Consider the following 26506-nt stretch of genomic DNA (forward strand, 5'->3'; position numbering starts at 1 on the left):
AACTACAAACACTCACCACAGCAACATGCACCCAGCAGGTTAATGTTATATCATGCAAAAATGCAAAAACTCTTGTGAGCTAGTGTAGAGTAGTGTACGTGCAAGAAAGCACAATATTACACATAATTCTTTTGCCACACTTGTTGAGTCATAGCTTTGTGTACTCATCTGATTTCATTTTTCAAATAACACCCCTCCAGCCATAATTTTTACACTGCCAAGGTGACATCATCAGTTGGAGCCGCAGGGATGAGTTATTCCCGCTGCTGATAGGCTTACCAGGAAGAGGGTTGGGATTTCATTAATAAAAGCATGAAACACACCAAGTGTCAGAGTAAAACAGTGAACAGTCTGACAGTAAGGCACCATTACAGCAGGAAAATCCTAACCAGAAGAAGATAAGGTAAGGAGACTTTTTTCTACCTTAACTCTGAAATGTAATAGACTATAAAAGATATTAGTTGAGGTCAAAATAGAGTATGCAAGCTTTGAATAAATATATCCACAGTACTTCAGTTTTATTGTATTGCTCCTATTTCACTAGTCTTAAAACTGTGTTTGATTATTATCCCTGCAGAAAGTCATAACACAGACATAAAAAGGTATGTTAAAGCAAATTATGATGCTCCACGTGTATGCTGTCATTACCTAAGATGAAAAGTGCTGAATAACTTAAGTTGCATTACAGCTATGTCAGTTGTATTTCACAGCACATCTAACTGACTTACGTGAATCTCTGTAAGACCCAGTGGGTTCTTCTCAGAAGTATAAACCTTCTGAATAATTGACATTTTCCAGAAGTAGATTTTTGCTATTTTGCTACTTTCAAAAATGCTATGTTCACTGTGAAAGTTTTGGCTGTTGTAGGAAAACACTAGTGTTGTTATGGTAACCATCAGTCACCTGGGTGACTCACTGGGCACCACGCCTCAACCCAGACACAGAGGGAGACACAGCATGAGCTGATCATCCCATATATATAACACACCCTTCCTGAACTATTCATGCTGATATCAGCACTGAAGTAAGCCATTTACTCAGCCTGTGTCATTTTTCATTCAGTGGTTTTGTGCATGAATTGAGAAACACGTGGGTACATGTGGTCTTGGGATACTTGCACTGACTTGCACACTCTGGGACATGTCCTGTTTATTTTTTTTGATTGACAACAACAACTTTCAAGTTGTTTATCACTTAAGTCCAGTGAATATCAGTATACTGAAATAAGTATCAAGTTTTACAGTGATGAGCTAATCCAATATAAAACAACAGTGTCGCACATAATCGCAATGAAAAATATAATCTGTAAAATCTACTAAAGAACATTTCTTATTAATATCTGACAGCTGCTGCAGTACAAAGTCTAACTAAATGAGTACCTGGGAAGAAAAGCTTATGATGGGTCTGTTTTGCAAAAGCACAAAAGCGAGGCTGTAATTCCAGTGAAGACAGTGTAACTGATCTCTCTCCATTGTTTACTTGTCTTTGGCAGTCCCAGAAGACTGTGAGCTCTCCTAACATGATGCCTACAGCTAAAGGCATGTCCCACATGATTCCCAATCACGTTCTGAGAGTGGGTCAAACTATACGCCTGGACTCGGCACAAGACACAGTCAATCAGCATCCCAGTCTCACAAAGCCCAGCGATAACCATGGTGACCCCGAGCTCGACATTTCCCTAGATAATCTCAACCAGCTCATCCTGGAACTGGATCCGACATTTGAACCCATCCAGGTCAACAAAAGTCTCTCGTGCATCAGCCCTCCCACAGGTATGACTTTAAAGCTACTTTGCATTTAAGTTTACTCAAACACAGCTCATTGTTATTTTCTTCTTAATTAGACACATAAGCAAGAACAGACATGAGACACAGATCACAGTAAAACTATAGTAACTCCTAAAAAAGTAATAGTATGTATACCCTGGGGCTTTGGAAATTTACCCACCCTTTTTGAGACAGTTTCATTTTTTATTTACATCATGGAATAATTGCACCACTTCAGCTCCTCTGGGATTACTGCCCAGACTAGTACCACACCCTGCACATGTTGGGTTACAGACACAGAGAAGCTCACCAAGAAATCACACGTTGGGGTGGTACAGCAGAGTCTTCACTCAGATCTGCTCTGATCATAAAGTGCACACAAAAGTCAGCAAAGCATAAGAATGGATTTCCTGTTGATCATCTGTTCTTGAAAGATGTTTGGATGTTTGATGTTTGTGATGTTTGTGAAACTGAGCACTGTGTGTTGTGGAGATGAACAAGTTTGATGGGAAATGAAATAACAGTGATGAGAAATCAGATGTTACATAGGTCAATTTAATTACAGATTTTAAAATAGTAAAAGAGAAATTCCATGTGCTGTGTTGATGAATACACATTTCCTATTGTTGCAAAATATTGTATTTCCTCTTGTTACAGTATTCACCACATTAACTGCCTAAAGCCAGACAGGTTTTGCTATTTCTGTATGAACATTAGTCATTATTATGTAACTTTGGTTGCAGAAGCCACACATCTGCCTCACACACTGACCATAAGCTACATTGTATTCCTGAGGGCATGAACTCACTCAGTGCCCACACAGTGAGGCAGACTGATCTCCAAGTGCAGACAAACAAGTTGAGACTCCTCTAGGTGATTTAGTATCATCGCAAGCAGAAACACACAATTCAAAGCATTTGGTTTGGAAGGCACAGCCTGAGTTGGGCAAGCAGTTACCTGTGTGAGAAATATGAACTTCTTTATCAGGTGAGTTTCAGCAGCTGTGTGTTTACATATGGAGACCAAGCCCATTTTGCTAACAGAAATCCAAAGCATGAAGTCAAGGGAATCATGGAACACACAGGGCCTTTCCACCATGTTTGACTCATAAGTTTCAAATCATGTTTCCTGGAATACATTTTTTCAGTGTTTTTGCTAACACCTTACTCTCCATCCTCAGCCGACTCGTGCTCAGATGAAGATGCCTCTGACTGCGTGTTGGTCCCAAGAGGATGTTCTTCCAGCTCCTCACCCACCATGGTCCCATCTGTGTCACCCAGTATACCCATCCCTGCAGACAGCAGTCTCAGCTACAGGACCCATGGCATGCAGTTTCTCTCTGGCTCCCCTACGTGCTCCCTGCCTCCGCTGCCATGGGGAAGTGCACCGCGACGCATTCCGTCACCAAAGCAGGAATCAGCCTTTTCCCAAGGATCCCTGCGCTTGTCACAGTCCAACAGAAACAGTGCCACCTCACTTCTCTCCATGTCCACATGCTCAGACACCAGCTATATTCTCGGCAGGTAAAACTCTCAATTAAACTATGGCCTGTCATTAATCAAGTGCATCATATGCATCTTGCACATGCGGGAATTTGTAAATATACTGAAAATCCTTACATACATGAAGAGGCTGATCAGAGCCAATTCACTAGGTGACTTACTGGACTGATATTTGCCTGAAATTTCACAGTGGAACAAAAGTTTTATGGCAGTAAAAACAATCACAAACTAGAAAATCTACGTTTCTCCTTTTCTGTTTGGTTAAAGTTAATGTTTACCCATACAAACTAGTATGGGTCGGTATGGGTCCGTAAGTGTCATCGTCATATCTGTAAACATTTCTTCTTCCTCCATCCATAGCAACCTGTCCTTGGCCAGTGAAGATGCTGACTCTCCAGAGTCCATCTGTGTTAGTACGCCTGGCTCCTTCAGTGATGTGTCCAGAATGAGGCCATTTGATAACAGGCACAGCCCAGACAAGCCCTCACTGACAAAGCAAGGACATCTGCAGGAGCTTCACAGAAAAGGAGCACAGAGCAGTCCTGCCTCACTCTCTGGGTCTTTGACCGATATTCCTGTACTGCTAGTCAACGGTGCACCAGAACCAGATCTGCATGTCCACTCTCCTGGACCAGAAATTGACTTGATACAGACCATCCCTGTGTCCAACTCAAAGCCATTTTCTCCTCACAGTGAGTAACAGGTGTCACTTTAGTAATCTGCTGGCAGCTACCACATTTGAAACATTATTTGATGCCACTGTCATATCTATATGGTTGTTTAGGTTTCCGTGCCACTAATACTGGCAATCAGCCCTCAATGAAATTCGTCATGGACACTTCAAAATTTTGGTTCCGTCCACATATCAGCAGAGCAGAAGGTGAGAATATCAAAACAACACTCTAAAGATGACTAAAAGAAGACATAGTAGCTTTACTCAAGCTCTGATGTTGTTTCATCTTGTAGGATTCAGTGTTATTTTTCCTGGAATGTAGGATTCCTCTGCAGTACAGATACAGTAACAGACATGCATTTACAACTGTCTCTTAGTACTTTCTGTGATGTTTAATCCATTCTAGCTGAAGCCCTGGTCAAAGACAAGGAAGCAGGAACGTTTGTAGTGAGAGACAGCACCTCCTACAGAGGCAGTTTTGGTCTGGCCATGAAGGTGAACCAAATGTCCACTAACTTCACTGCTATCGCCCACCCAGGTAAACTTTTACTGGTCAATGCAGCAGCATGACCTTCTGACTCCTACTGAACCACATGCTAGTATAAAAAGTCACAGCAGTGTTTGTTTGTCAGATACAGGAAAGACAAGGTCTTGAATGCCACAGCTACCACATTCACAGGCAAACAACGTGAACACAGTGTAGCACAGTGCAGCTGTCATCATTTGTCTATAGCAGAGATCTGAAAGCACAGGGAATCACTTACCCAACTCTTGTGATGTGCTATGGGCATGTCTGACGACATCCAGCTATCTGTGGTGAGGCAGGAGACAGTGCTGTTATTTTTTCCACCCACAGTATACTCTGTGTAAACACAAAAGAAAACCAGCTGTTTACGGTACTGTAAACAATCTAAGAGGAAAAAATGGACCTCACTCACGAAACAATTTTGAGGCTTACTTCATTTGCAGATCTACATTTTTTTCTACTTTTTTGCAGTGCAGGATATGACGTGAGCAGTGTTGATGAATTAGTTTGACACCCTGTATCATAATGGGTCACAGATTATTCTATCATAGGACATTCCCGTTATGTAACTGAATCTTTAGAAATCATCTCCTTTAAATTTGTGACTTGCTGTATGATTATCATTACTTTTAGTTGCTTCCAAGCAAATAAAAACAAAGGAACTGATCAAACATGAGCCCTAAATCACTTCCAATAACTCTTGAGTATCATGTGTTGTACATTAGCTTCACTGACTGTATTTAAACTTCCTGAGATTTGTCTTATTTTTTTATTAAAACAGGAGAGAGCAGTTCAGATCTTGTCAGCCACTTCCTTATTGAATCATCAGCTAAAGGTGTACGCATCAAAGGCTCTTCTCAGGAACCATACTTTGGTAAGTGTTGTAAAAGTCAACAACACCTACTTGTCCTGTATATTTCCAACTTATAAATTTCACCTCAAACTTTAAAATGTAAAATTCACTCGCCCACTCAATATGACTGCACATCCTGGTCTGGCTGATGTCTGCTACACCAGAACTGAGTCAGCCATGTCTGGCCTTTTGGATGTGGGCAGAGCAGGCATCTTGTTCTGTGTTCAAAGGTATGAGTTCATAGGGTGTGTTCTCACACCCACAGAACCATTATAAAGATTTATTGTGGTCCCCAATTTTTATCAGAGCTTATGGGTGTGAATGAGACACGGACAGATATGCCTGCATCTATTTCATTATCTGAGATAAAAAGAAATGGAAATCAAGTCATCACATTACTTTATCTTTACTGTTGCTGTGGTGGCTCAGAAAAATCCCCACATGGCAAAAAAAAGAAAAAAGAAAAAAATTGCCCATAATTTCAGTTTCACCTAAATGTCTTCTTATCATAACAAAATATCAAGACTTTTTAGGACTGCGGATAATAATCAAATAAGACAACTACTTTATTAAATTATTCAAGTACAATAATATTCATAAAATAAGACAATAATCAAAGAACAAAATTACCATACACGTTGTAGAAAGTAGACAGAAAATACTATACTGCAATGATAATCATTCTCATTTACACTTTACACCAATGTCAGAGTGAAATATTTACATTTTTGTCTGACCTTTCATGTTCTAGAATGAGACATTAAATTACTCAGTCACATTTGTGCTTAACCAGAGCTATGATTTTATGTTATCTTTAAAGGTAGTCTCTCAGCCCTGGTCTACCAGCACACTGTCTCTGCTTACGCTCTACCCTGCAAATTACTGCTCCACTCCCAAGGTAAGTGAGCCTTTATTGCCAGACACAGGGTGTGTGTGTGTGAGAGAGAGACAGAGAGAGAGAGGGAGAGAGTGAGAGAGATGAAAATCTCATCTCCTTGTCTGTTTTTTTTCTTACACAGATATGGGCACAGCAGAAGACAGGGTAAATGACCATCCAGCATCAGTGGACAAGGGTAAAACAGGTGGGACAAAGTAACATACAGACAAGGCCTACCCCCATTTGTTTATATTAGCAAAGTTACACAGTATATTTACTCGCATACGTTTACATTGACTTACTATCCTTGCCACTTGACTAAGGAAAACAAGGACCATTCAGAAGCATAAGAAGAAAAATCAGTAACAACTGCTTATATAAGATAATGAGAAACAAAAATAATGAACAAAATGTTACATTTAAATAACAAAATTCTTTAGAAAATTCTTTAGTAGCTTTAAACTACATTAACTTATATGAATGTCTTTTTCTTCCTCTGTAGTCATGCTATTTTTCAGCATGTAGGCTAACAGTAGCTTGTACCAAACAGCTTGCTAACTGATAGTGAAATTGAATGCTAGCTTTATGCCTGCAGCAGATTTCTAAGGTATTTCTAGAAAAAGCTGATAATATTTTAAAATGAAATCTAAATCTTTAATTTATTTTATTTTAAAGTCATATTGGGGCTGTTTTCAGTGAGAAAACGAGCCAGATTTTCAGTCTCACCACTGTTGTCCCTCCACCTTGCTAGGCAACCTCTCTGAGCTAGGTCAAACAATGGAAACACCACGCAGCTTTACTGGCCCTTATCATAGTAACTAGCATACTTGACTTATCATAGCAGGAAAAGCACACACTGGTGTAATTATTAGCTTTAATTAAAAGAGACTGCGTTCTGTTCAGGTGTGCCAGTATTTACATCCTGTTGTCAGGATATGACGTGGTTGACCCGATTTTCAACTGTTACTGTTAACGTGTGGAAAAACAATTGTCAATTAAGTAGCTATGTTGGTAAGGACATAAGTGTAAATAAGCATATTCATAAGAATGTTCAAAATAATCTTAAACATTGGAACTGCATTGAGAAAAGACAGCTTGGTTCCACATGCACTGTTTCCTCTCAGCAATAAATGTAAATTAAATTGTATTTGAAATGATCTATATGCAAAATTATGTCTATTTTTCAATGATGTAACAGGCTCTTCTAACAACCTACAGTTCCACAAAATCTCGAAGTGCCAATGAACTCTGGTTCCCTATGTGTAAAATAAATAAGGGTCACTCGACTAACATCTAACAATCCATGAGAGAGTTGGAGGGGGCTTCACTAATTTAAATTTATGCTAGACTACCTTACATGTTAAATGCCATGTGTGTACACATTGACCCTCTATCACAATTTTCATCTTTCCCACAGCTTGTAATTTCATCTACCTGAATGCTGTCCCTACTGAGATGCTGACGGGCCCTTGTGCTGTGCAGAGGGCGGTTAGCTCAACGCTTGAGAAGGCCCCAGGTTCCTTCACCCCAACCGTAGTCAACCTGAAAGCGTCTTTGAAGGGTGTAACACTGACAGATATCAACAGGAAGTAAGAAAAGACACATCCTGTCAACTGAGATTTTAGTTACAATACACAACAAAATCATGGTGGTGGTGATACGTGGTTTGAGTGTTTGTATGCAACATTTTGTGAAGGCTGAACATTTTTAACTCCATAATCATTTTTTCACAGGCTTTTCTTCAGACGCCATTACCCTGCTCACCTGCTTAGCTACAGTGGTGAAGATCCAGACAATCGATTGTGAGTATATAGCAACATGTTATGAAATAAAAATGGTGAATTTTTCAAATGAGTTGGAAACAGCATCATCGTCATCTTCTTAATCTTCGTCTGTTTTGCTCTCACAGGTGGATGAAAGGTTACTCTTTTGGAGCAAGGTAAATTTATGACTGTTTTTGCTTAAATTATCAGAATAATAACTGTACATAACTGTAATATAACTGTAAATTCTAAGTATGGCTCATGCAAGAATTCATAGTGAACCCTCACAGGTTTATATGTTAAATACTTTAATTTCAAAAACACTAGGTGTACTTTTATGTTCAAATTAAATCTGATCTAATGTGTCACTCTTTTGTCACGACAGGATGTTTGGTTTTGTGGCAAAAGGTGTGGAGGCTGGTATGGAGAATGTGTGCCACGTCTTTGCACAATATGATCACCTACAGCCTTTCGACAAGGTCATCGAGGTTATTCAGGCTGCCATAGCCAAGCAATAGACACACAAGGACTGAGACAACTCAAACAGCTTGGGCCTTTAAGGCCCCCCTTACACTGTCTGCATATAGTGTACTTTTCTCAAGTAACCTGTTCAGTGTGGTGGCCACTGTGAGCGGTACTCCTGTTGTTGTTAAACTGAACAAGTTATCTGCCTCACATGATCACAGTACCTGCATGAGAAGTGCTTAGGACTACCCAGATTTCTAACGTGGTTAGATGACAAAAGTCATATTTAAAAGACAGCTGTAATGTATGAAGATATACAGGACTGAACAGCTGTCATGTAAGAAGATAGGAGAAGAGGAATTACATGGCACACTGTTACTACTACTGTTAAAATAATATCTCACCAACTTGTTGTTACAAACCAGCACCTTGCATATAGGTTAGGCACTACTGAATGTTTTCCCATGTAAATCCAGCTGATGCCATAAAAAACTGTACAGTGATGAGGGAATCTGAAGGTTCTGTTAATAGACTCGGAGAAAAGAGACTGAAACACTGTTCTTTCATTTCAAATCAGACATTTTGCATATATTGTAGTTGTATAGTTAATAACGTATTTATTATACTGCACTGTAGACAATTTCTTTCTGTATATTAATGGACTTTTTTTTTTTTTCAAATTCTTATTATTAAACACATTGAAGTGCTGAAGGTGTGTACATGTGGACTTACAAATGTTTCTGTCTGAGAAAGGGATGTATGTGTGAAGGTGTGACAAAGAGTGAACTATCTTTGTCTCAACATCAAAGCCCGTTTAAACATAAATGAAGACACAGTGGTAAGTCGCAGTGTGCCTGCTGGTAAGTCAAATAAAGGTTACGATGGTAAACATTTGACAGAAGACATGACTGTTTGCACATGTTTCTTTTTTATTTTAAATGATATATCAGATAAAAGCATAATACTTCATTTTGAGGTTACAGAGCTCCCAAAATGAAGAGTGCAAAGCAAAATCAAGCACAGAACTGCATAGATAATATCTTTATAACATATTCTGAGGCACCCAAATGCAATGCACAATGGTCCATTTCTTATTTTTCTATCTTTGGTGCCAACTCAAAACTTTCCGTAAAAACTCTCAATCTAAGGTGTAACAGATAGCATGTGTTACACAACCCGAGTTGAGCATTAAAGATACACTGCAGTGTTAATTATTTACAAATACTGCCCTCCTCTGGTTAAGACAGGGAATCTAAATTCTCTGAGACACACGGTGAGCGTGAAGAGCCTCACTGCTGTTAAGATCACAGTGAGCAGTTTTTTTTTTCTTTTTCTTTTTCTTTTAAGGATGATGCATCATAAAATGAAGCTACATTATTATTTTGAGTTGCAAGATATTTTTTTCTCCACATAGAGAATGAACTGCGATGACAAAGACCCTCTAAGTACACACACAATCTGGATATCTCTCAGTGCTGATGTTCTTCTAAGTGCTGTAAGTGTCTGCAATGCAAGCATTTAGGGACTGTATGAAAATTATTTAGGTGTGTAGGGGACTGAACACTGCTTCATACCCTCCAAACATTATCTATTGTCATTGGATTGCTATTTTTTTTTCCATTAATAACAAAAAGCGTGAAAAGAATGAAGGATTGTGTACTCCAGGCTTAGTAGTAGAGGTAGTGTTCCTACTACTGTGATATATCCCTACTACTGTAATATTGGGAAGGTGAACATGATGTCACCTGGTAGTTTTGTTGCAGAGTGCCCCAGGTTATATCATTAAAAAAAAAAAAAAACTCCTGGTTGTAATGAACATGATAAAAGGCACCAGGATAAATTGTGTATTTAAGTGACGGTGCATGTAATTCACCAACTCAAAAAGTGTAAAACTTAGTGTAAAATTACTCTAAAATGGAATATACTCTTCAAATTGTTCATTAGCAGAGAGCAATTAGCTATTAACCACAGTTTTGACAACAAAATTTCATACGAAATTTTCAAACTTTTACTGACTATTTCACCAAATACTCTAACCATTCCTTATATTTGAACTGCCATTGTCACTTTCTATGGCACATTTACATTTAAAAAATATATTATTTCATCGTATTCTGCCCTCTGTTAAGATATAAATAAGCTATAAAATAAAGTGGAAGTGGGTGCTGTGATAGTATAGTGACCTTCTCTGAGCCCTCCTCCCCCAAATAATTCCCGCACAGTCCCTTGAGGAAAAAAACCCTTTGATAGTTCACGGCAGCTCATAGTGATCTGTGACTCTGCACCTCCACTTTTCTGCATCTATCTGAGCACTCAGCCTCCTGTACCAAGTGTTAATTAGAACTGAATGTGGTAGTTAAGCTGAGTCATATGGTCGATATAATCTCTTTTGTCCAGTGACCTCATACTGAAATAATAACAGTGTTGAGAGACACTTTTTCTCCATCTAGAAAGATGACAGAGAAGTATGTTTGCATATTAGATTGTTCTCCTCTGTAATGTGTAATCTGATATATTTGTGGTGGTTTTCTGACACTATAAAAATGGCCCCATTAGATCAGCACAAAAGCCTGATGGGTGATGCTTTCAGTCATCAGAGGTGATGCAAAGTTCAGTGACTGTTGTACTTTGAAATTCATAATAAGCATGACAGTAATGGATGGCAACATCCCAGATGTCAATGACACAGATGCTATTTCTGTAACCTCAGTGTCACCTGTATTACCACAAACACCTGCAAACTAGTGTTGAGTCTGGCCAACTGGTGACAGAGTTACTGTGTGATAGTTGGGATGCTGCGAGATCTCTTCATGATGAGACGCACCTCCACGTCAGGGAGGCTGTCCTGTTTAGTCTGGGCACACCCCTCATCTGCTGCAGCCATGTGCAGGTCAAAGCGCAGCGACACTGACTTCTTCCGCAGCTTGGGATTCCCTCGGAAGAAGGAGCCCTCCCACTGCTTTATCACCTTGTCAATCTTCTCCGTCCTGACAAGAAAGGTTATTTATGATAAATGCCACATGGACAATGCATGGACATTACAAATATTTTTTTGTCTTTCTTTTGTGTGTGAATGCTAACACACAAAAGAAAGGTTTTATTGTGTATACTATAATCCCATGTGGGATTGGCCATGTCAATGGCATGACATGGAGGTAAATTCTTTTATTCATCAGTTTATTCATTTTACAACTAGGTGAGGCAAGTTGTTCAATTCACTGCACGATGCCACTAGGGGGCGGCAAGAGTGAACACTGCTGCTGATAAGTGACAGCCCTCTATATTACATAGGGATGCACATAATTCTTGATAACATGTAACCAATGTGGTTCTGAATGGAAAGCTTATTATCAAAACGTGCCTACTTACAAGGCAAGATTAAAGAGCTACATAAGCATTAATTTGGAGATGCCTCTGACCACTTGACAGTCCTGTGTTCAATCTCCTGTTGCTCTGTTGTGGTCCTCACCAACTCCTAAGGGAAATATCTGGCTCTTTAGCTGCTGGTCCACTATGTTCAAAAGCTGTAGGTACATGAGCTGTAGGTTTATCAGAGCTTTTTTCCCCCTGCTGCTTCTGGAAACAAGGTTGATGATCCTGAACCAAAACAGCATATCTGGCTATAAACTGAAAGATGCTAAAACTGCACTGAAAAGTCTGGAAATATATTTTTTTTATTTCTAAATGACATATGATCATTGATTCAATTTTTTGTGTAGCTGATCTGCGCAGCTTTAAGGAGTAATAGGTAATTGTGGGCTGTACATGTGGGGCAGTTGTGATGGTTTGGAGGAAATTCAGATGGCAAACACTGCTTTCATCAGTACGTGCAGGCTGACTGAATTGTTTGGCCCAGTGGAATATAATATAAGATCATGCTTTCTGTCAGTGGAAGAATCATACAGGAAAAACTGTAGGAGTTTTTAGGTAAAAATAACTTTAATAGGCTGGCCAGTAAAATCCCTTGATAACAGTAAGGAATCAATAAAGTGACTAGACTGACTATTACCTGCTGATCACAGCTAAAAAACAAAAGCAAGTAATCCCCTTTACATCTGAGCTAATTACCTTAATAAGAAGAGGCCTGGTCTAATTAAACAGTCACTGCCCTGACAAAGTGCGCAAGAGGCCCTCCCAAAAATACCACAACACCCTACCATGCTTAATGTCCTCATAATTATCCTCAACAACAGCACATTGGAGTTAAAGTGTTAGGTAGAGCTGAGAAGGACACACATGCATGAGTGTAGCTCTCTGTGGTCATTATGCAAAAGTGTGTGTGTGCGTGTGTATGTGTGTGGCTTTGTGGCTGGTAACACCTAAAACATGAACAAAGAATTCCACCCATGTCTCGTCCAGTAATAACAGTTGCCACGCCCTACAGACTCCACACCAGGCGGGTGTCTCCACATCAAACACAAGCCATTAAAAGAGGAAAATTCCCATGCAGTGCTATGATGAATTACTCATGGGAACCTGTGCAGCTAACTAAACATTCTGAACCTTGTAACTTGTTTGACTCCTTTGAGGGTTTATGCATCTTGTCTGCTGGACCAGACATCGCCGGGATGGGTAGGACCTGGATGATTGTGTCATTATTAATTAATGAGTCAGTAACAAGTTTACTGAGTCAAAGCCTGAGGGGTGTAAGTGAGAGACATTAAGGTTTTAGGAGATTAAACCAACAAGGAACTGTTATTTTGTGGGTGAAAACGCATTTTTCTGGGTAATGTAAAACAGTGCACTATAAAGTGATGCTGTAAGCACGTGCTGCTAGAAATTGCCTACATTTCAGACTGAACCAGAGGTGCTGACGACAGGTCAATGAGGAACGTGAAGATCGATACTTACTCAATGGTGCCGTGACCCTCTGCGCTCTCCTGCACAACATTGCCCTGAAGAATCTCCTGAGTCTTCACAGTGGAGATTGGCAAGTCTTTATCTTGCTCTGGCTCTGTGAGAAGACATTAATGAGAAATCATAACAAGATATGACTGGAGTAAGAGTGTGTTGTGTGTCTCTTACCTGTGAGTATCACAAGGCTTTGCTGTCTATGCAGTATGCTTTTCTTCAGCCCATTCTCTGCTGGGAGGAGTGACGGTATTTCAGGCAGAGGCTCAGACTTGGGTTCATCTGGAGTTATAGCAGCGTCACTGAAACCATTCTCCAGGCCATTTTCCTTCGGCTCCACCACAGAACACCTCCAGGGTCGCAGACCCACTGGCCGCCCTTCACGACCCATGTACCTGCAGCCACAAGGGCAGTATATAGACTAATGATAACCTGAAGGATGTGACTATGTGTGTCTTGGTTAAAGCAATAGTTTGACATTTCTGGCTTTCTGGCTTTCTTGCAGAGAGTTAAATGAGAAGATTGATATACTACAGCTAGGAGATGGGGAAACAGCTACCTTACTTCTGTCCAAAGGTAAAAAATAAATCCAACTAACAGCAACTGTAAAGCTCACTCAGTGACACATTATATCTTTAATGTGTAGACATTACTCAATGCATACAAAAACCAAAGTCTACAAATGACAAGTGAAGGTAATTCTTTCTGTTGCTATTAAGTAAATAACAACCATCTCCTAGTTATCAGTCAAGCGTAGAGCTTCATCCTGTACTAGTATCCACAGTCACCATCTCAAAGAACTACAACCTTGATCTTGAACAAAACCAGATCAAATGAAACTTTGGGAACCTGAAATTTGATGTCTACACTGCTATATGTTCCAAGTCTGGACCTCTCACAGCCACCATATCGGGGTACACCAAATGGTTCATACAGGATGTTTGCAACACACCACTAGAATTACAGAGGCGTGTAATAGCAAGAGTATTGTGACAATAATTATCCAACATCAAAGCCATGTCAGTGATACCCCAAGACAGACAACAGTGCAAGAGTCTGTACAGGAAATTATACCATTCATAAAGCAGGAGTCAGGAAAAGGACTAAAAAAAAAACTTGAGTCAAGAAATGTAGCACACAGTTTTCTTCTCTGTTTTTCCTGGCACACTGCAGCATGTGTTGGTGTTTTACTGCCATCTGTTTATCAGGAACATAGTGTGAAACTATTGGTGGGACTACATTACATCACTATGCATGTGCATCTTCATGTACATGAAAAAAACACAACAGGGACCCACTCATCAAAGAACAGCTCCATAGTGCTATTAAAAGTTAAAAGTTTCACAGGGAACCTTTAACCTCTGCACATTGGTGATCACTAAGATTTCCTCCAAGATCATCATGAGGTTCAGGTTTATTTAGCTCAGACCTTCATGTTCCCCTCAGGGTGAATTGTAATAATTCTGGTTATCATCTTGATTTTTCATCTAGCACCATGATAAGGAAATATTTCATTTTATCTAATACTTCCAATACTGTGGTTTATGACCTGCAAAACTGATGATCATTCCCAGCAGCATCAGCTGTAATTTGTGTTTAGTGCTGAGAAGCAAATGTTAGCATGCTAACACACTAGACTAATATGGTGAACACAGTAAAGATTATACCTAAACATCAGCATGTTTGCGTTGTCATTGTGAGCATGATATTAGCATTTGTGGCTTAAGTGCCGCTGTGCCCAAGTAAAGACTCGCAGAGCTGTAGACACATCTAATGATTTTGCTAAAATATTAGCGCCAATGTGAGTCTTGATGTGGTTCAAAGAGAGTCCTCACCAACCACAAATAAATATGAACTCTCTTTGCACAGCCTGGATCATCAGTGTCATCTTTTATGTCTTTTATTTGGTTAATTTGCAGACATACCAAACTAAGAAACCTTTGTGGTTTTATGGGTGCTGATGCTTCAGCAAGAAAGACTTTTTTCACCATATGAGGATGCTCTCTTCTCTTTCTTGTTTTTGTCACACAGCCCTTTGAGCCTCTGCTTGCTACCCACTAAGTTGCCACCCTTCTCAAATATGAACAAACAATGCAAATATCAGATGCCATGTGCTGTCTGTCCTTGCATCAATAACATCAGTCAACAACATATTCTGAAAAACCAAAGGCGGCACATTAATCTCTCTGTAATTTCTAAATCATAAAACAATATTACCTTCCTCAAACTATAAATGACAATCATATGGATGAGAAATCAATTCAGTTACACTGGAGTTTGACAGAGTGACAGAAAGTCTGTCAGCTTCACTTCATTTATTGTTTGTGCTTTCGATATGTATTATAAGTATTTGAAAAACATTTTGTCAATTTTTAATCATGGTTACTATGTGTAACTGTATTGTGTGGGTGTACTCTACAGCCTTAGTCTGTCTTAACCTGCAATTATTGTGGATTTTCATTTTTATGCAGATATAATCTGTGTAATCCCTGACAGAATGGTAGGCTTTGACCAAATTGAAAATTCCAAAACATGAAATGATCTGTTTGACAGCTAAATAAAGGAAATGATTAAGAAATAATTTTGTTTACTTTGTCAGTAAGTGCTGAGGAAGACGTTTCGATCTTACTCAATGAAGGAGTGTATGTGTAAAGTATATTTTTCAGCAAAAATGCTACTATATTATTATCTTAAAACATTATTATTTTCCTCACTCTGCACTGTTCTTTCTCACAGTTTGCCCTCTTGCCCTCACCTGCCCTCTTCGCGCTCCAACAGACGTCGGTAAGTGGCGATCTCTCGCTCCAGCCTCATCTTGGTGTTGAGGAGCTGGCTGTGTCGCTGACGCTGGGTGGCCAGCCCACCCCTCACCTGCTCCAGCTCACTCTCCAGCCCAAGAATCACCTGAGAAAGGTCCTGCAGCTGGCTGGAGTACATCCGCTGGGTATGGTGCAAGGAGCTTTCCAGGCCTTTCTCCTGGATAGCAAGAGGCAAGAGGCTATTAGCATAATGACTGGACAGTAATCTTTATGGTTTTAAATATCACTGGATTTGAAGAAGCATGTAGATACTAATAATGTTATGACTGAGCATAGTATCATAGTAAAAAACAAAAAACATAATCCCTCACTGGCTTCCCACCATCAAGAGTGCAACAGTACAAATCCATTTTTGTGGATGTGAAATGCTGTTGAAAAGCTTATTTATTTCATTTATTCAACACTTAATATGTTTCACAAGTTATCGTAGCAAAAGCCAATGGCACCAAAATTAAAATGTAGTAAACACCAAAGAATATAATAAGTTATAATATATTTTTAATTTCAGCAATATTTTACTACACTGTGTACAGGTTGTTATAGTCTGAGTTTTTCCACCTTTCCACCACTGTGGTCCTGACTGAAATATCTCTGTTTAATGAATTGAAATGAAATTTTGTACAGACATTCATGGTCCCTGGAGGATGAATCCTACTGACATCAGTGATTATTTCTGTTCATCAGCTATTAGATGAACTCCCACTATTTCCTATGCCAGTAATATGTGTAAATTCTGTTGTCTTATGTCATTATCATTAACATGTCTACAAAGTCAACACATCTAATCTGCCACTTGCTATGGAAGAAGTGTTATCAGTGTGAATTTGGGGAGTTGGCCTTAGTGATTCGTGATGATGTATGCTCTCTTACCAAGGCATGCAGGGTCTCAATCTCCACCTGCAGGGAGTGCCATTGCTTCCTGGCCTCGGCTAGCTCGGCCCGTGCCTCCCTCAGGGCAGTGCCACCGAGGCTCACCTGAGCCCATGCTGCCTCCTCCTGGGTAAGGCAAGAAGGATCAGACTTAGAGGTACCTCAGCACCACCACCATCACCGTCTCAGCCAAATACACACACCCAAACACACACTCTCACTCAATTTAGCAATCAAATGCAACAAAACAAGTCTTTAACGTTGTGATACAGCATGAGAACCTAATGTGTTCATGTGCAGCAGGCAGCTAATGGCTAATTGTTGGAATTAACATTTGTATTAGCTAAACAAGTCATACCTAATGAAAAACACATACAACCACCTCATTCACTGACACACAGCTTGTGGGTAACTGTTTTTCCCACTGGCACTCAGCCAGTCGGTAGTGTGTGTTTCAGCTTAGGTAAACAGACAGTAGAGCAGACACCCAAGCTTGCGTGTACACACAACCGTAAAAGCTGTGTTGTCACACTGTACAGCTGTTAGGTATTTCTCACCCTCAGTCCTCTGCCCCCTTCAAATGTAGTGAAGAGGTTAAACTGTCTCAGCACAGTTACAACAATATTTTGACATTAAAAGCAAAAGATGACCTAAGTTTTGCAAGTTGTTTTGTTGCTGTGATTTGTTATGCCAATGAGTCTCATTTTCTGTTTCACTGCATTAAATATTTTTTAATTAATAAGAGAATTATGTGATGACCAAATTTAGGCAGAGAATATCCTGTATCAGCTATTTATTGCTGCTTATCTAAAAGTATCTCAATTTCATACTTTCATTCTTGAATAAATCTTTTACTTGTTTTGACATATACAATATTGTTGCTGATTCACCGTTAGTAGGACTTAAAATATTCAAAAAATGATTTGCATAGCAAATGTTTTACATTAAGAAAATACATTCCACGTGTTTGTTAGGGATACACACCAGGTTTGGTGAGAGACACTCAGTGTAAACATAACTTTTGTTTGTTTACAAGAAAACTACACACAGAAGGTTTAAGCTTATAAGCATAAGGGTTTTGATTGGTCACTGTAAGTTGCACTACAGTTCCCAAAGTAAAGGGCTCTTCCCAAGGAGCATAGCTTTCCCCCATATACTATCATAACAATGGTAACAGATTGTATGGTAATATAAACTCTTTCTTCAAAAAGACATTATTTTAACCTTAAACTTAAATATCACCCATGATAATTATGGACATCTTGCAGGCTTTTGACTGCAGCATTGTGTAACTGTTACTTTAGTGGGGCAGACAGAGTGGGTCTGATGTAAACAACAGCGTTTCATAAAACCTGCTCTGATTTAGCACTGTGGTGGCTTGCAGCACTTGGCAAAGGCACTTTATTGTTGCTGTCAGACCAAAGTCATTGTGCTGTAGCACAGGAACATTGAGATAAAAAAAAATTGGCACCTAGACTGAGAGGACAGTTGGCTAAAATAACAATAGAAAAGCTCCTACTTCAACATAAGAAATTCTGCTGTTTCTGGATAAAGGATAAGAAATCTGCAATATAGCTGAGAATACTTTGGTTATAATTTGGCTCATAAATATTTAATGAAGATCAGTGATCATTCACACAGAGTAATAATTGATCGTATGTTGTAACACACTACTGGAATAGTGTGTAGTAGTATTCCAGATGAAGAGAGTGAGGAGGCAATCACACACAAAAAGTCATAGAAAAGCCTGCAAGAAGGCACATACACACACACACATACATAGAAAGGAGGGAGAGGCATAGCGTGTCCTTAGCCTACAGCCTTTCACCACAGACAGCAAACACCCCACTAACCATTTAACTCCAGTCGAGCACATACTGTAACATCAACCTGCCTTGCCTATGGGAGAGCCTAGAGTTGGTCTTGAGGGTGTGTCTGTCTGGCGGGGGGCCAGGGCAACATGAGAAAAGCACAGAAAATAAAAGACAACTGAAGATGCAAGAGAAAATGCATACCTCACTGAGAGCCCCTCTGTGTGCTCTGGATGCTGCTGCTGCTGCTGCTCCGGCTCCAGAGCAGCTAGGCCCGACCAAGCCAGGGGGTGGATTTGAGGTGGCACCCGGGCCGTGGTGTCTCTCGCTGGGGCCGGGAAGTCTGTTGTGGTCGCACTGCGCTCTGATTCGGTTGAGGAGCTGGGTGAGCTCCATCCCTGTGCCATCCTCCTCCTCCCCTCCTGCTGCTGCTGCTGCTGCTGTGGTTGTTGCTAACAGGGCATCGCAGGAACCGGCCCGCTGCAGCTGCAGAGCCTGGGCTGCCTGCAAATAGCCAACCAGAGGGAGAAAGAGGGGGAAGGAGGGGGAGAGAGAAAAACAGAGAGAGTGAGAGAGAGAGACAGAGAGAGAGAGGGTGAGAAGAGAGTGAATGATGTAAAGATAGAGAAATACAAGAAAAGCAATATGGAAAGGGATGAAATTAGTGTGTGAATGTATAGGTAAATAGATGCAAAGCAGAAAAGAAGAGATAAGTGTATGTGTGTGTGTGTGTGTCTCTGTGTGTGGAAGGGGGCAATGAGGCAGTCAACGCAATGCAGAGGCAAAAAAAGAAAAAGAAAAATCAGTTATTTAGCCCTTCATACATGCATGTATGTGTGCATACAGGAAAAATCACAGAAAGACAGGGGTAGTGGTATTAGTCAGCAGTAATGAGAATATTAAGCGAAGGAGGTAAGAAAGGAAGGAGAGAGGAAGGGTGGTCAGAGTGAGGAGACAAGAGGAATCAGAAGATGTCAGGGGTTGGTTGTCATATTCACTATGGTAATGAAGTAATACATAACACGATATATTACACAGTGTATTACTGTTTTATGTTCTTTTCTATTTTAAAACAACTTATTTGGGTCAGGGTCAGGAGATGTAAAAAAGAGCATCTCAAATTTTCATTTCAATTTTCTGTGCTCAAATTGTACCTAGCATTTAGCTCAGCATTAGCATTTAGCTTTGAGCTAGTGTCAGCATGACAACATGCTTCCAGCAACAATGTTCACATACCGATGGTAAGCAGAGACAATGTTTACCATGTTTACTATCTTAGTTAAGTATGATAGCATGCTAACATTTGCTGATTTGCAATAATCACAAAGTACAAGTACAGCACCCGTCACTAAAATGAATACAACTCATTGAGAGGGAGACATGGATTTCTGTACAAAATTTAATGGCAATCCATTGAATAGTTGTTGATATATTTCAGTAATGGACAGAATGATGTTGTATATTTAGAGTCAAACCACTAGTACACCTAATAAACAAAACAGGATAATTACATAGTCAATTAACCAATGTTCCCAGCAAACTTTTACTACGTATTTGAGTCTTGCAGGCCTATCCAGCACTATCTGATCCAACTCATTACCAACTGCTGGTAATTTGAGACCTCGGCACCTGTCTTCACATGAAGAAAATATGGCTCCAGCTCTGATGGAACAACTACAAAGTCAGTCGCTGATCTTCTGTTCAAAAAGTTCTGGTCCAAACTGCTCCACCATTTGTGTTCAAACATGGGGTTTGTTATGGCCGGCCAGTCTACTGCCAGCTGAGTAATCAAACTGCTCACCACTTGGTTTCACTTGGATTCAGACCATTCTTCCCAATCACTGTCCTCCAGATGTCATTGCTAACAATAGTGTTTAAGATCCCCCTGTGGTGGTTGGCAATGATATCTCCAAGAAGACTGAATAAATGTTAGCTGTCACATTATGCAACCCTCTAATCCACCAGGGGAGTCTGCTTGAGGCGTGTGAGTGCCCCTCACCCTGTGTAACCTTGAGTAGGGAGTAGAAGGAGAGACCAGTGCTAACGTGTATTTGGTTCTACAGCGAATGATAAGCGAGTCCAACAATGTTTATCTGCTCAGTCTCAAGCTCCAACCCTATTCACCAATTATCTAGCAACACCTCAGTCTGTCCACTTTTGCTGGGTTATCCAGTCACGTGCTGTTTGCCTGCAAGGTTAAAAAGAGGAACACAAATCCTTCACCAAGCCGTGGTTTCCATATTGGAAGTGGTTATCAATTTATACTTATTCATATTAGTATTTTATCTTATTTTCTCCCAGTCTTATGAGGATGCATGTGCTCCACTGTCGGGCTGTCATTGTAAAGTAACATTGTGTTTTTGTTGCATGGATGAATAAAGCATACATTAAAACAAAAAAGGTTGCAGTGTGAGAATGTGCATACAAATGGAAAACTACTATCGGGAAGAAAGACAGACAGGAAGGAAGATAGAAAGAAGAAGGCAAAATGAAACAGACAGGCAGTTTGGAGAAAAAACTAAACCGAAGAAAAAGATGTCATAGCAAGCATTTGCAGTACATTTAGTGACCTCAAACTCCTGGTGCATCTCCTGCAGCTCTGTCATGGAGTGGTGAAACTCTGCCTGCAGTGTCATGCTGCTCTGATCGGCCTTCCTCTTTGACTCCCTCAGCAGAGCTACTTGTTGTTCCAGACGGCAGGTGTTACGCTCCTCTGTTTCACACCTACAATGTCAATATGCAGGGTTATTTATTGAGCCCCATTCAGTGTTTGTAGTCAATCATTCAACCACATAATACATCAATTGCATATAAACCTCATATGAACACAGGGAGGTAGCATGTCATGGTCAATGCAATCATATAGGAGAAAATACATTTTTTCAAACTGACAGATTCCTAAGTCCAGTTAAACACACGAGGCTGTGAAGCGGTGTGTTTCAGAAATCAGAACCACAAGTAAAAAAGGACTTAAAAAGACCTCATAAACACACTCAGCTGGTTAGGAGAAACATCAGGTGGAGCTATAAATAGAACAGGTGTATTCATTTCAAGCTCTAGTCTGTCGCCACTGTCCTTCATGGGTTAATGGCTGACAGTGGAGGGGTGATGTGTGTGTGTGTGTGTGTGTATGTGTGTGTGTATGTGTGTTGCAGGGGAGGTGGTGAGGGGGCTCAGTGTCACTCTGCATCAATACATAAGTGAAAGTGCAGACGCGGCACAAAGCCTGGCCTGGATTTGTATGCAGGTTGGCTCACAGGAGCGGGAACTGGCCTGAGTTAGATAACAGAGGACTGGAATAGCATTGCAGCAGAGATGAAAACAGGAAGTCTTTGACAGTGATTCAACAGCTTTACTTAGTATATTGAGATGTTTAATGGGCCAGTAATGATGATCTCCTGGTATGTATTTAATGTTAGCCAAAAAAACTGTATTTTTTTCCACTGAGCCTGATGACTCTGGACATTAACTGTATGAATGAGAGTATTCTTGTGGGATGTGATCTCACGTCTAATATACCAATCATTAAGGGCCAGACTGTACTGACTGACAGAGAGAAATGTTGGGGCTTGTAGCCAAACACAGCTGACCTGGCCTGGATGGCAGCAGCTCTGGATTTCATGCTGTCTGACTGTAATGCCAGCTGGGCATTCTCCATCAGTAGTTTGCCAACCTGAAAAAAAGAAAAAAATCCCATCCCACACAATAACATCAGATTAGATCAAAGAATTTGCAAAGACAATATGCAGTATTTCAGCTGTCAGAGTGACTTTTTTCTGTGATAAGTTGGCAAGGCTGTGGCATTTGGATGAGGTCTATTGAAAAAGAAAAGTAAAAAAGTAAAAGTATTTGAGCAGCGAATGATTTTTTGTATTGTAAGTCCTAGATCACTGTGCTGTGATTTAGTTTGAAATAAGATCTCAAACATTATGTCCTCTATTATTATGGCAGGTTACTTTTTAGTTCCACCCATATGTTTTTGTCCATCCATCCATCCATTATCTATACCGCTTATCCGTTAAGGGTTGCGGGAGGGCTCCCAGCTGACATTGGTCACCCTGGATGGATCACCAGTCTATCGCAGGGCCAACACATACAGACAAACAACTCACAACCCACATTCACACCTACAGGGAATTTAGAGTCACCAATTAACCTGCATGTCTTTGGACTGTGGGGTGGAGCTGGAGTAGCCAGAAACATGAAAACTTCACACAGAAAAGCCCCAGGTTCAAACCTGGAACTATTGCTGTGAGGCAACAGTGCTAACCACTGAACCACTGTGCCACCCTCATATGTTTTTGTCTATATCATCAATCATGAAGTATTTTTCACAGCAGACGTTTTGCAGGAAGCAGGAAAAGCACAGGTGTTACTGTTAACATTAACAATGGCTCTGGTCTATTCAAAGTTCCCTGTAAAATCATGACAGTGTGACAGTGAACCAGCAGGAAACAATATCAGCACTCTGAAAATGACGCAGCTAAATGTGAATTCCATTCAGCTGCTTCGATTTATGGTGCAGTCTGGTGAATAAAACATTTAAATAATCAAGTTAAAAATATGTGCTTGAGTAATATTCATTGTGGTTTATAGAGCAAACAACAAATTGGCGGTCAACATTGTAAAGTGCTAAGGAAACAGGAAGGAAAAACCCAAAAGTAATCTTGAATTCCAAGGGGGTAAAGGTTTATCGCACACATAAAGATGTTAACACACCCTAATTTTCCTTTGTTTTGTGTTTAACACTTTCAAAAGAAGACACACCCATGTTGAAGGAAAGACAAAGATTACACAGAATATTCCATAACATTTATACCATAGACGTTATTACACTCTCATTGTGTGGATGTTTTGTTAAACCTTCCCATTTTAAAGCCCCTGTGAGATGAGAGAATCAACACTGACAAGATCACCTATTAAATGTCTTACAGGCTGATTATCTATCATTAAGTCTTTGGTGTAAAGGAAATGATAATATAAAGCAGTTCTTAAGAAGTATGATGGGAAAGTAATCCTATATGTTAACATGGAAGCATTCTCTATTATCAGTGAACAATGAAACTCTCAGAGCTTGCTGTAGTCAGGGGAGAAACAGGGAAGTTATTAACATGTCTGTTAGTGACACCTACTTGTAGGCTTCAAGCAGACAGTGACAGGGAGCAGTTGAAAACCATCAAGTCGAGTCATGTGAGCAACTATACAGGCTGGCGTTAATGGTCTACTAGGTGGCGTGGCCTTTAAAGTGCATGTGACAGCCGACATTCTTGCTGTGTCTCACTTTGGCTTGGATCCAGGCATAATGACACACATATCTATTTCTAATCCTCTGCAGCAAGTTTGTTTGACGTAGCCTTACCTCTCACCTCATGGGCTTGTGTACAATCATGAAGTACATAAAAAATTATTTGCTTATGAATGTGTATTTCTACGGAATGTAAATTTTTAGCTCGATGACAAGTGAATTTCAGTATCCAGTTGGTTTTGAAAAGGGTTTCATATCAAGACAATAAAAACATTAAAACAATCAGTGACCCACAACAGTTTAGAGCTTATATAGCCTCAAACCCATACCACCACACAATGGCAGTCCTTGTATCACATTCCAACAACAACCTTATGAGTGTAAAGAAGCTGTTGTTACACGGTTGTTTTTCGGATTAAAAGCAGAACCAGCATTGTAACATCTGTCTTCAAAGCAGGTTTCCACCACTGTCATTAGAGTCATCTTACATGGCCTTTAAGTGAACATGTATTTAAGACATGTTCACATATCACTGTGTTTTTACTGCAGTCATGGCTGAGTGATTACACACTCCTGTTCTGCTTCTGTGGCAGCCAAGACGGTCTTGAGCTGATGTAACGGAGCATGATCTGAGCATGATTATAAAGCCTGAACAGAAATAATTCTGTAGCATGTCTGCTACATCAGTATTGTGCCTTTGTCTGTGCAATGTCCAACCGTTCAATCATTAAAAATTCCAACAAATGTGAGTCTGACCTGGGCACGGAGCTCCTTCACAGTCTGTTCCTGCTGGGACCAGTCTCGGGAGCGTGAGGTACTCCTGGCGCCCCAGTTGGTTATCTGTGCCTCCAGCTGCCGGTTGGCCTCCTGCAGCCTGTTCACCTGCTCCAGGAAGCCCTTCAAGCGGGCATTCAGACCCAACATGGTGTGACTCGAGTCCTGCAGCAAGTCCATGGAGACCTGAGAGAGTGCACACCCAAAGTTTACAGACACACACAATGAGCCACCGCTATTTCCATATAGTCAAATGACACAACACAGCTGGTAGCGCCGATTATGGTCAAAACATTCAGATAGTACGCGACTGGCAGGGTTACTATGTTTCCCGTGGAATGCATTTGCGATAATTGAAAGTTACAACTTTGACAGCAAACAATCTGCCACCCAGTCTGAGATCACAGCCTGCCACAGGCGTTTACTAGGTAAATGTTTACCCAGTGATACTCACCTGAGACAACGTGGCCTTCCTCGAATAAAGCACAGTAAATGTAGTAACAAGCAGCAAAAGTTCCTCAGTCTATTTGTCTGGTCACACTGAGCCAATCCACCACTCACCACAGCTTAGCCACATTCCTCTACAGCAAGCTGGTCAACACTTTCTCCTTCCCACTATGTCCCAGGTCATCAGCAAACAGGCCATTAGCCTGCTAGTAACACTGTATGGATGTCAGCCTCTAGTCTTCAGGGTCAGCCACCATTGGGATGGTCCTCCCTGTCCCACCTCACCCACTAGGGCAGTGTTTGGGAGAGCGGTGGGGTAAGCACTGGACAGTGCTTACATCACCAGCACTCTGGGGCCCTTTGTACTCTCTGATCCAGGATTATAGAGCTGCTTTCAAACAGGGAGCAACACAAGCTGTGGAGGGAATGTTCAGGGAAACACAGCGACAGGACCTGTGTGTGAGTGTATGTGTGTGTTGGAGTGGTGCTTTAATAAGTGGTTAGGTACAGTACACTGTAATTTATGAGAAAGCTGTGTCCATCTACACTCTGCTCTGAGGTCAAGTAATACACACTCTGAGCAGAGTTACCTCTTGCTCAATAATCGTCTTGGCCTGTTTTTAGAGTGTTTATGTCTGCCTGTCTGGGACAAAGATTTCATCTTCTAAACATTCTAATGTGGTTTTAATAGTTCCCTATATAAAATGTCACAATGCCACAACTACAGCCCTGTGTTTTCAGCAGAGACACATATGATTTTAGTGCCTCTGGAATTTTCATATATTTTAATAGCTGTCCTCTCAAGCCAGCTGAGAGCTTGTATGGTATCATCACATTCATCAATGATATAATAAAATTGTTTGAAATGTAATTATAAGATGTATGTTTGGGAAAGCTGTGGGAGTGGTATCAAGATTCTGACAAATATTTAAAGACTCAGGCTGTGATAGAAATGTAAACAATGGCTCCACCCACTGACACACACACACACACACACACACACAAACCTAGCAATCACAGTAAGTTCAGACAGTTTATTCACATTTGTGCCATCAACATTGTCGCATTACTATCTGTTAATATATCCCCCATCAAAGGGAGTTCAGTAGAAGTTAAAGGTGTAACAGCTAGTAAACTAAGGGTTTCCGCCATTTTGAACCCTCTGACTTAACTCAAATGTCAGCACTGACAAGACTGCTATTGGTCGATAATGTGTGTCCACAAAGTTGAACTTTTTGCGAAAGATTTGTGGATTAACACAAAT

The 26506-nt window shown here is 40.4% G+C and overlaps 2 protein-coding genes across 3 annotated transcripts; one reads left to right on the forward strand and one right to left on the reverse strand.

The window, feature by feature from the left end:
• The first annotated feature begins 244 nt into the window (after positions 1 to 244).
• Positions 245 to 9793, forward strand: LOC108884523 (tensin-4). Its single transcript, XM_018678452.2, has 13 exons — positions 245 to 403; positions 1493 to 1772; positions 2947 to 3289; positions 3629 to 3960; positions 4053 to 4148; positions 4348 to 4479; positions 5249 to 5341; positions 6141 to 6218; positions 6340 to 6402; positions 7615 to 7786; positions 7931 to 7999; positions 8107 to 8136; positions 8346 to 9793. Exons 2-13 carry the CDS (start codon positions 1520 to 1522, stop codon positions 8476 to 8478), a joined length of 1794 nt encoding a protein of 597 aa, XP_018533968.1. The 5' UTR covers positions 245 to 403; positions 1493 to 1519; the 3' UTR covers positions 8479 to 9793.
• Positions 9335 to 25702, reverse strand: krt222 (keratin 222). Of its 2 annotated transcripts, none has more exons than XM_018678448.2 (10): positions 25357 to 25702; positions 24778 to 24981; positions 22367 to 22449; positions 21347 to 21500; positions 18981 to 19280; positions 16966 to 17091; positions 16032 to 16252; positions 13451 to 13671; positions 13277 to 13379; positions 9335 to 11412 (listed from the first exon to the last, which is right to left on the reverse strand). In XM_018678448.2, the coding sequence occupies exons 2-10, from the start codon at positions 24973 to 24975 to the stop codon at positions 11199 to 11201; spliced, it is 1620 nt and encodes a 539-aa protein (XP_018533964.1). In that variant the 5' UTR covers positions 24976 to 24981; positions 25357 to 25702; the 3' UTR covers positions 9335 to 11198. The 2 variants fall into 2 exon arrangements, with proteins under 2 accessions (XP_018533964.1, XP_018533963.1); XM_018678447.2 differs by having other exon boundaries at positions 25250 to 25701.
• Between the last annotated feature and the right edge of the window lie 804 nt (positions 25703 to 26506).

This window comes from Lates calcarifer, linkage group LG5, assembly GCF_001640805.2.
Source record: "Lates calcarifer isolate ASB-BC8 linkage group LG5, TLL_Latcal_v3, whole genome shotgun sequence".
NCBI classification, from domain to species: Eukaryota; Metazoa; Chordata; class Actinopteri; family Centropomidae; genus Lates; species Lates calcarifer.

Excerpts from the sequence above, each read along its gene's own strand:
- LOC108884523 (XM_018678452.2), top strand. The coding sequence starts at position 1,520 with ATGATGCCTACAGCTAAAGGCATGTCCCACATGATTCCCAATCACGTT. Across the intron at positions 3,961-4,052 it reads AAAGCCATTTTCTCCTCACA|GTTTCCGTGCCACTAATACT; the intron begins GTGAGTAACAGG and ends ATGGTTGTTTAG. Across the intron at positions 6,403-7,614 it reads AGTGGACAAGGGTAAAACAG|CTTGTAATTTCATCTACCTG; the intron begins GTGGGACAAAGT and ends TCTTTCCCACAG.
- krt222 (XM_018678448.2), bottom strand. The coding sequence starts at position 24,975 with ATGGACTTGCTGCAGGACTCGAGTCACACCATGTTGGGTCTGAATGCC. Across the intron at positions 21,501-22,366 it reads GCTGCTGCCATCCAGGCCAG|GTGTGAAACAGAGGAGCGTA; the intron begins GTCAGCTGTGTT and ends TTGACATTGTAG. Across the intron at positions 16,253-16,965 it reads TTGAGACCCTGCATGCCTTG|GAGAAAGGCCTGGAAAGCTC; the intron begins GTAAGAGAGCAT and ends CTTGCTATCCAG.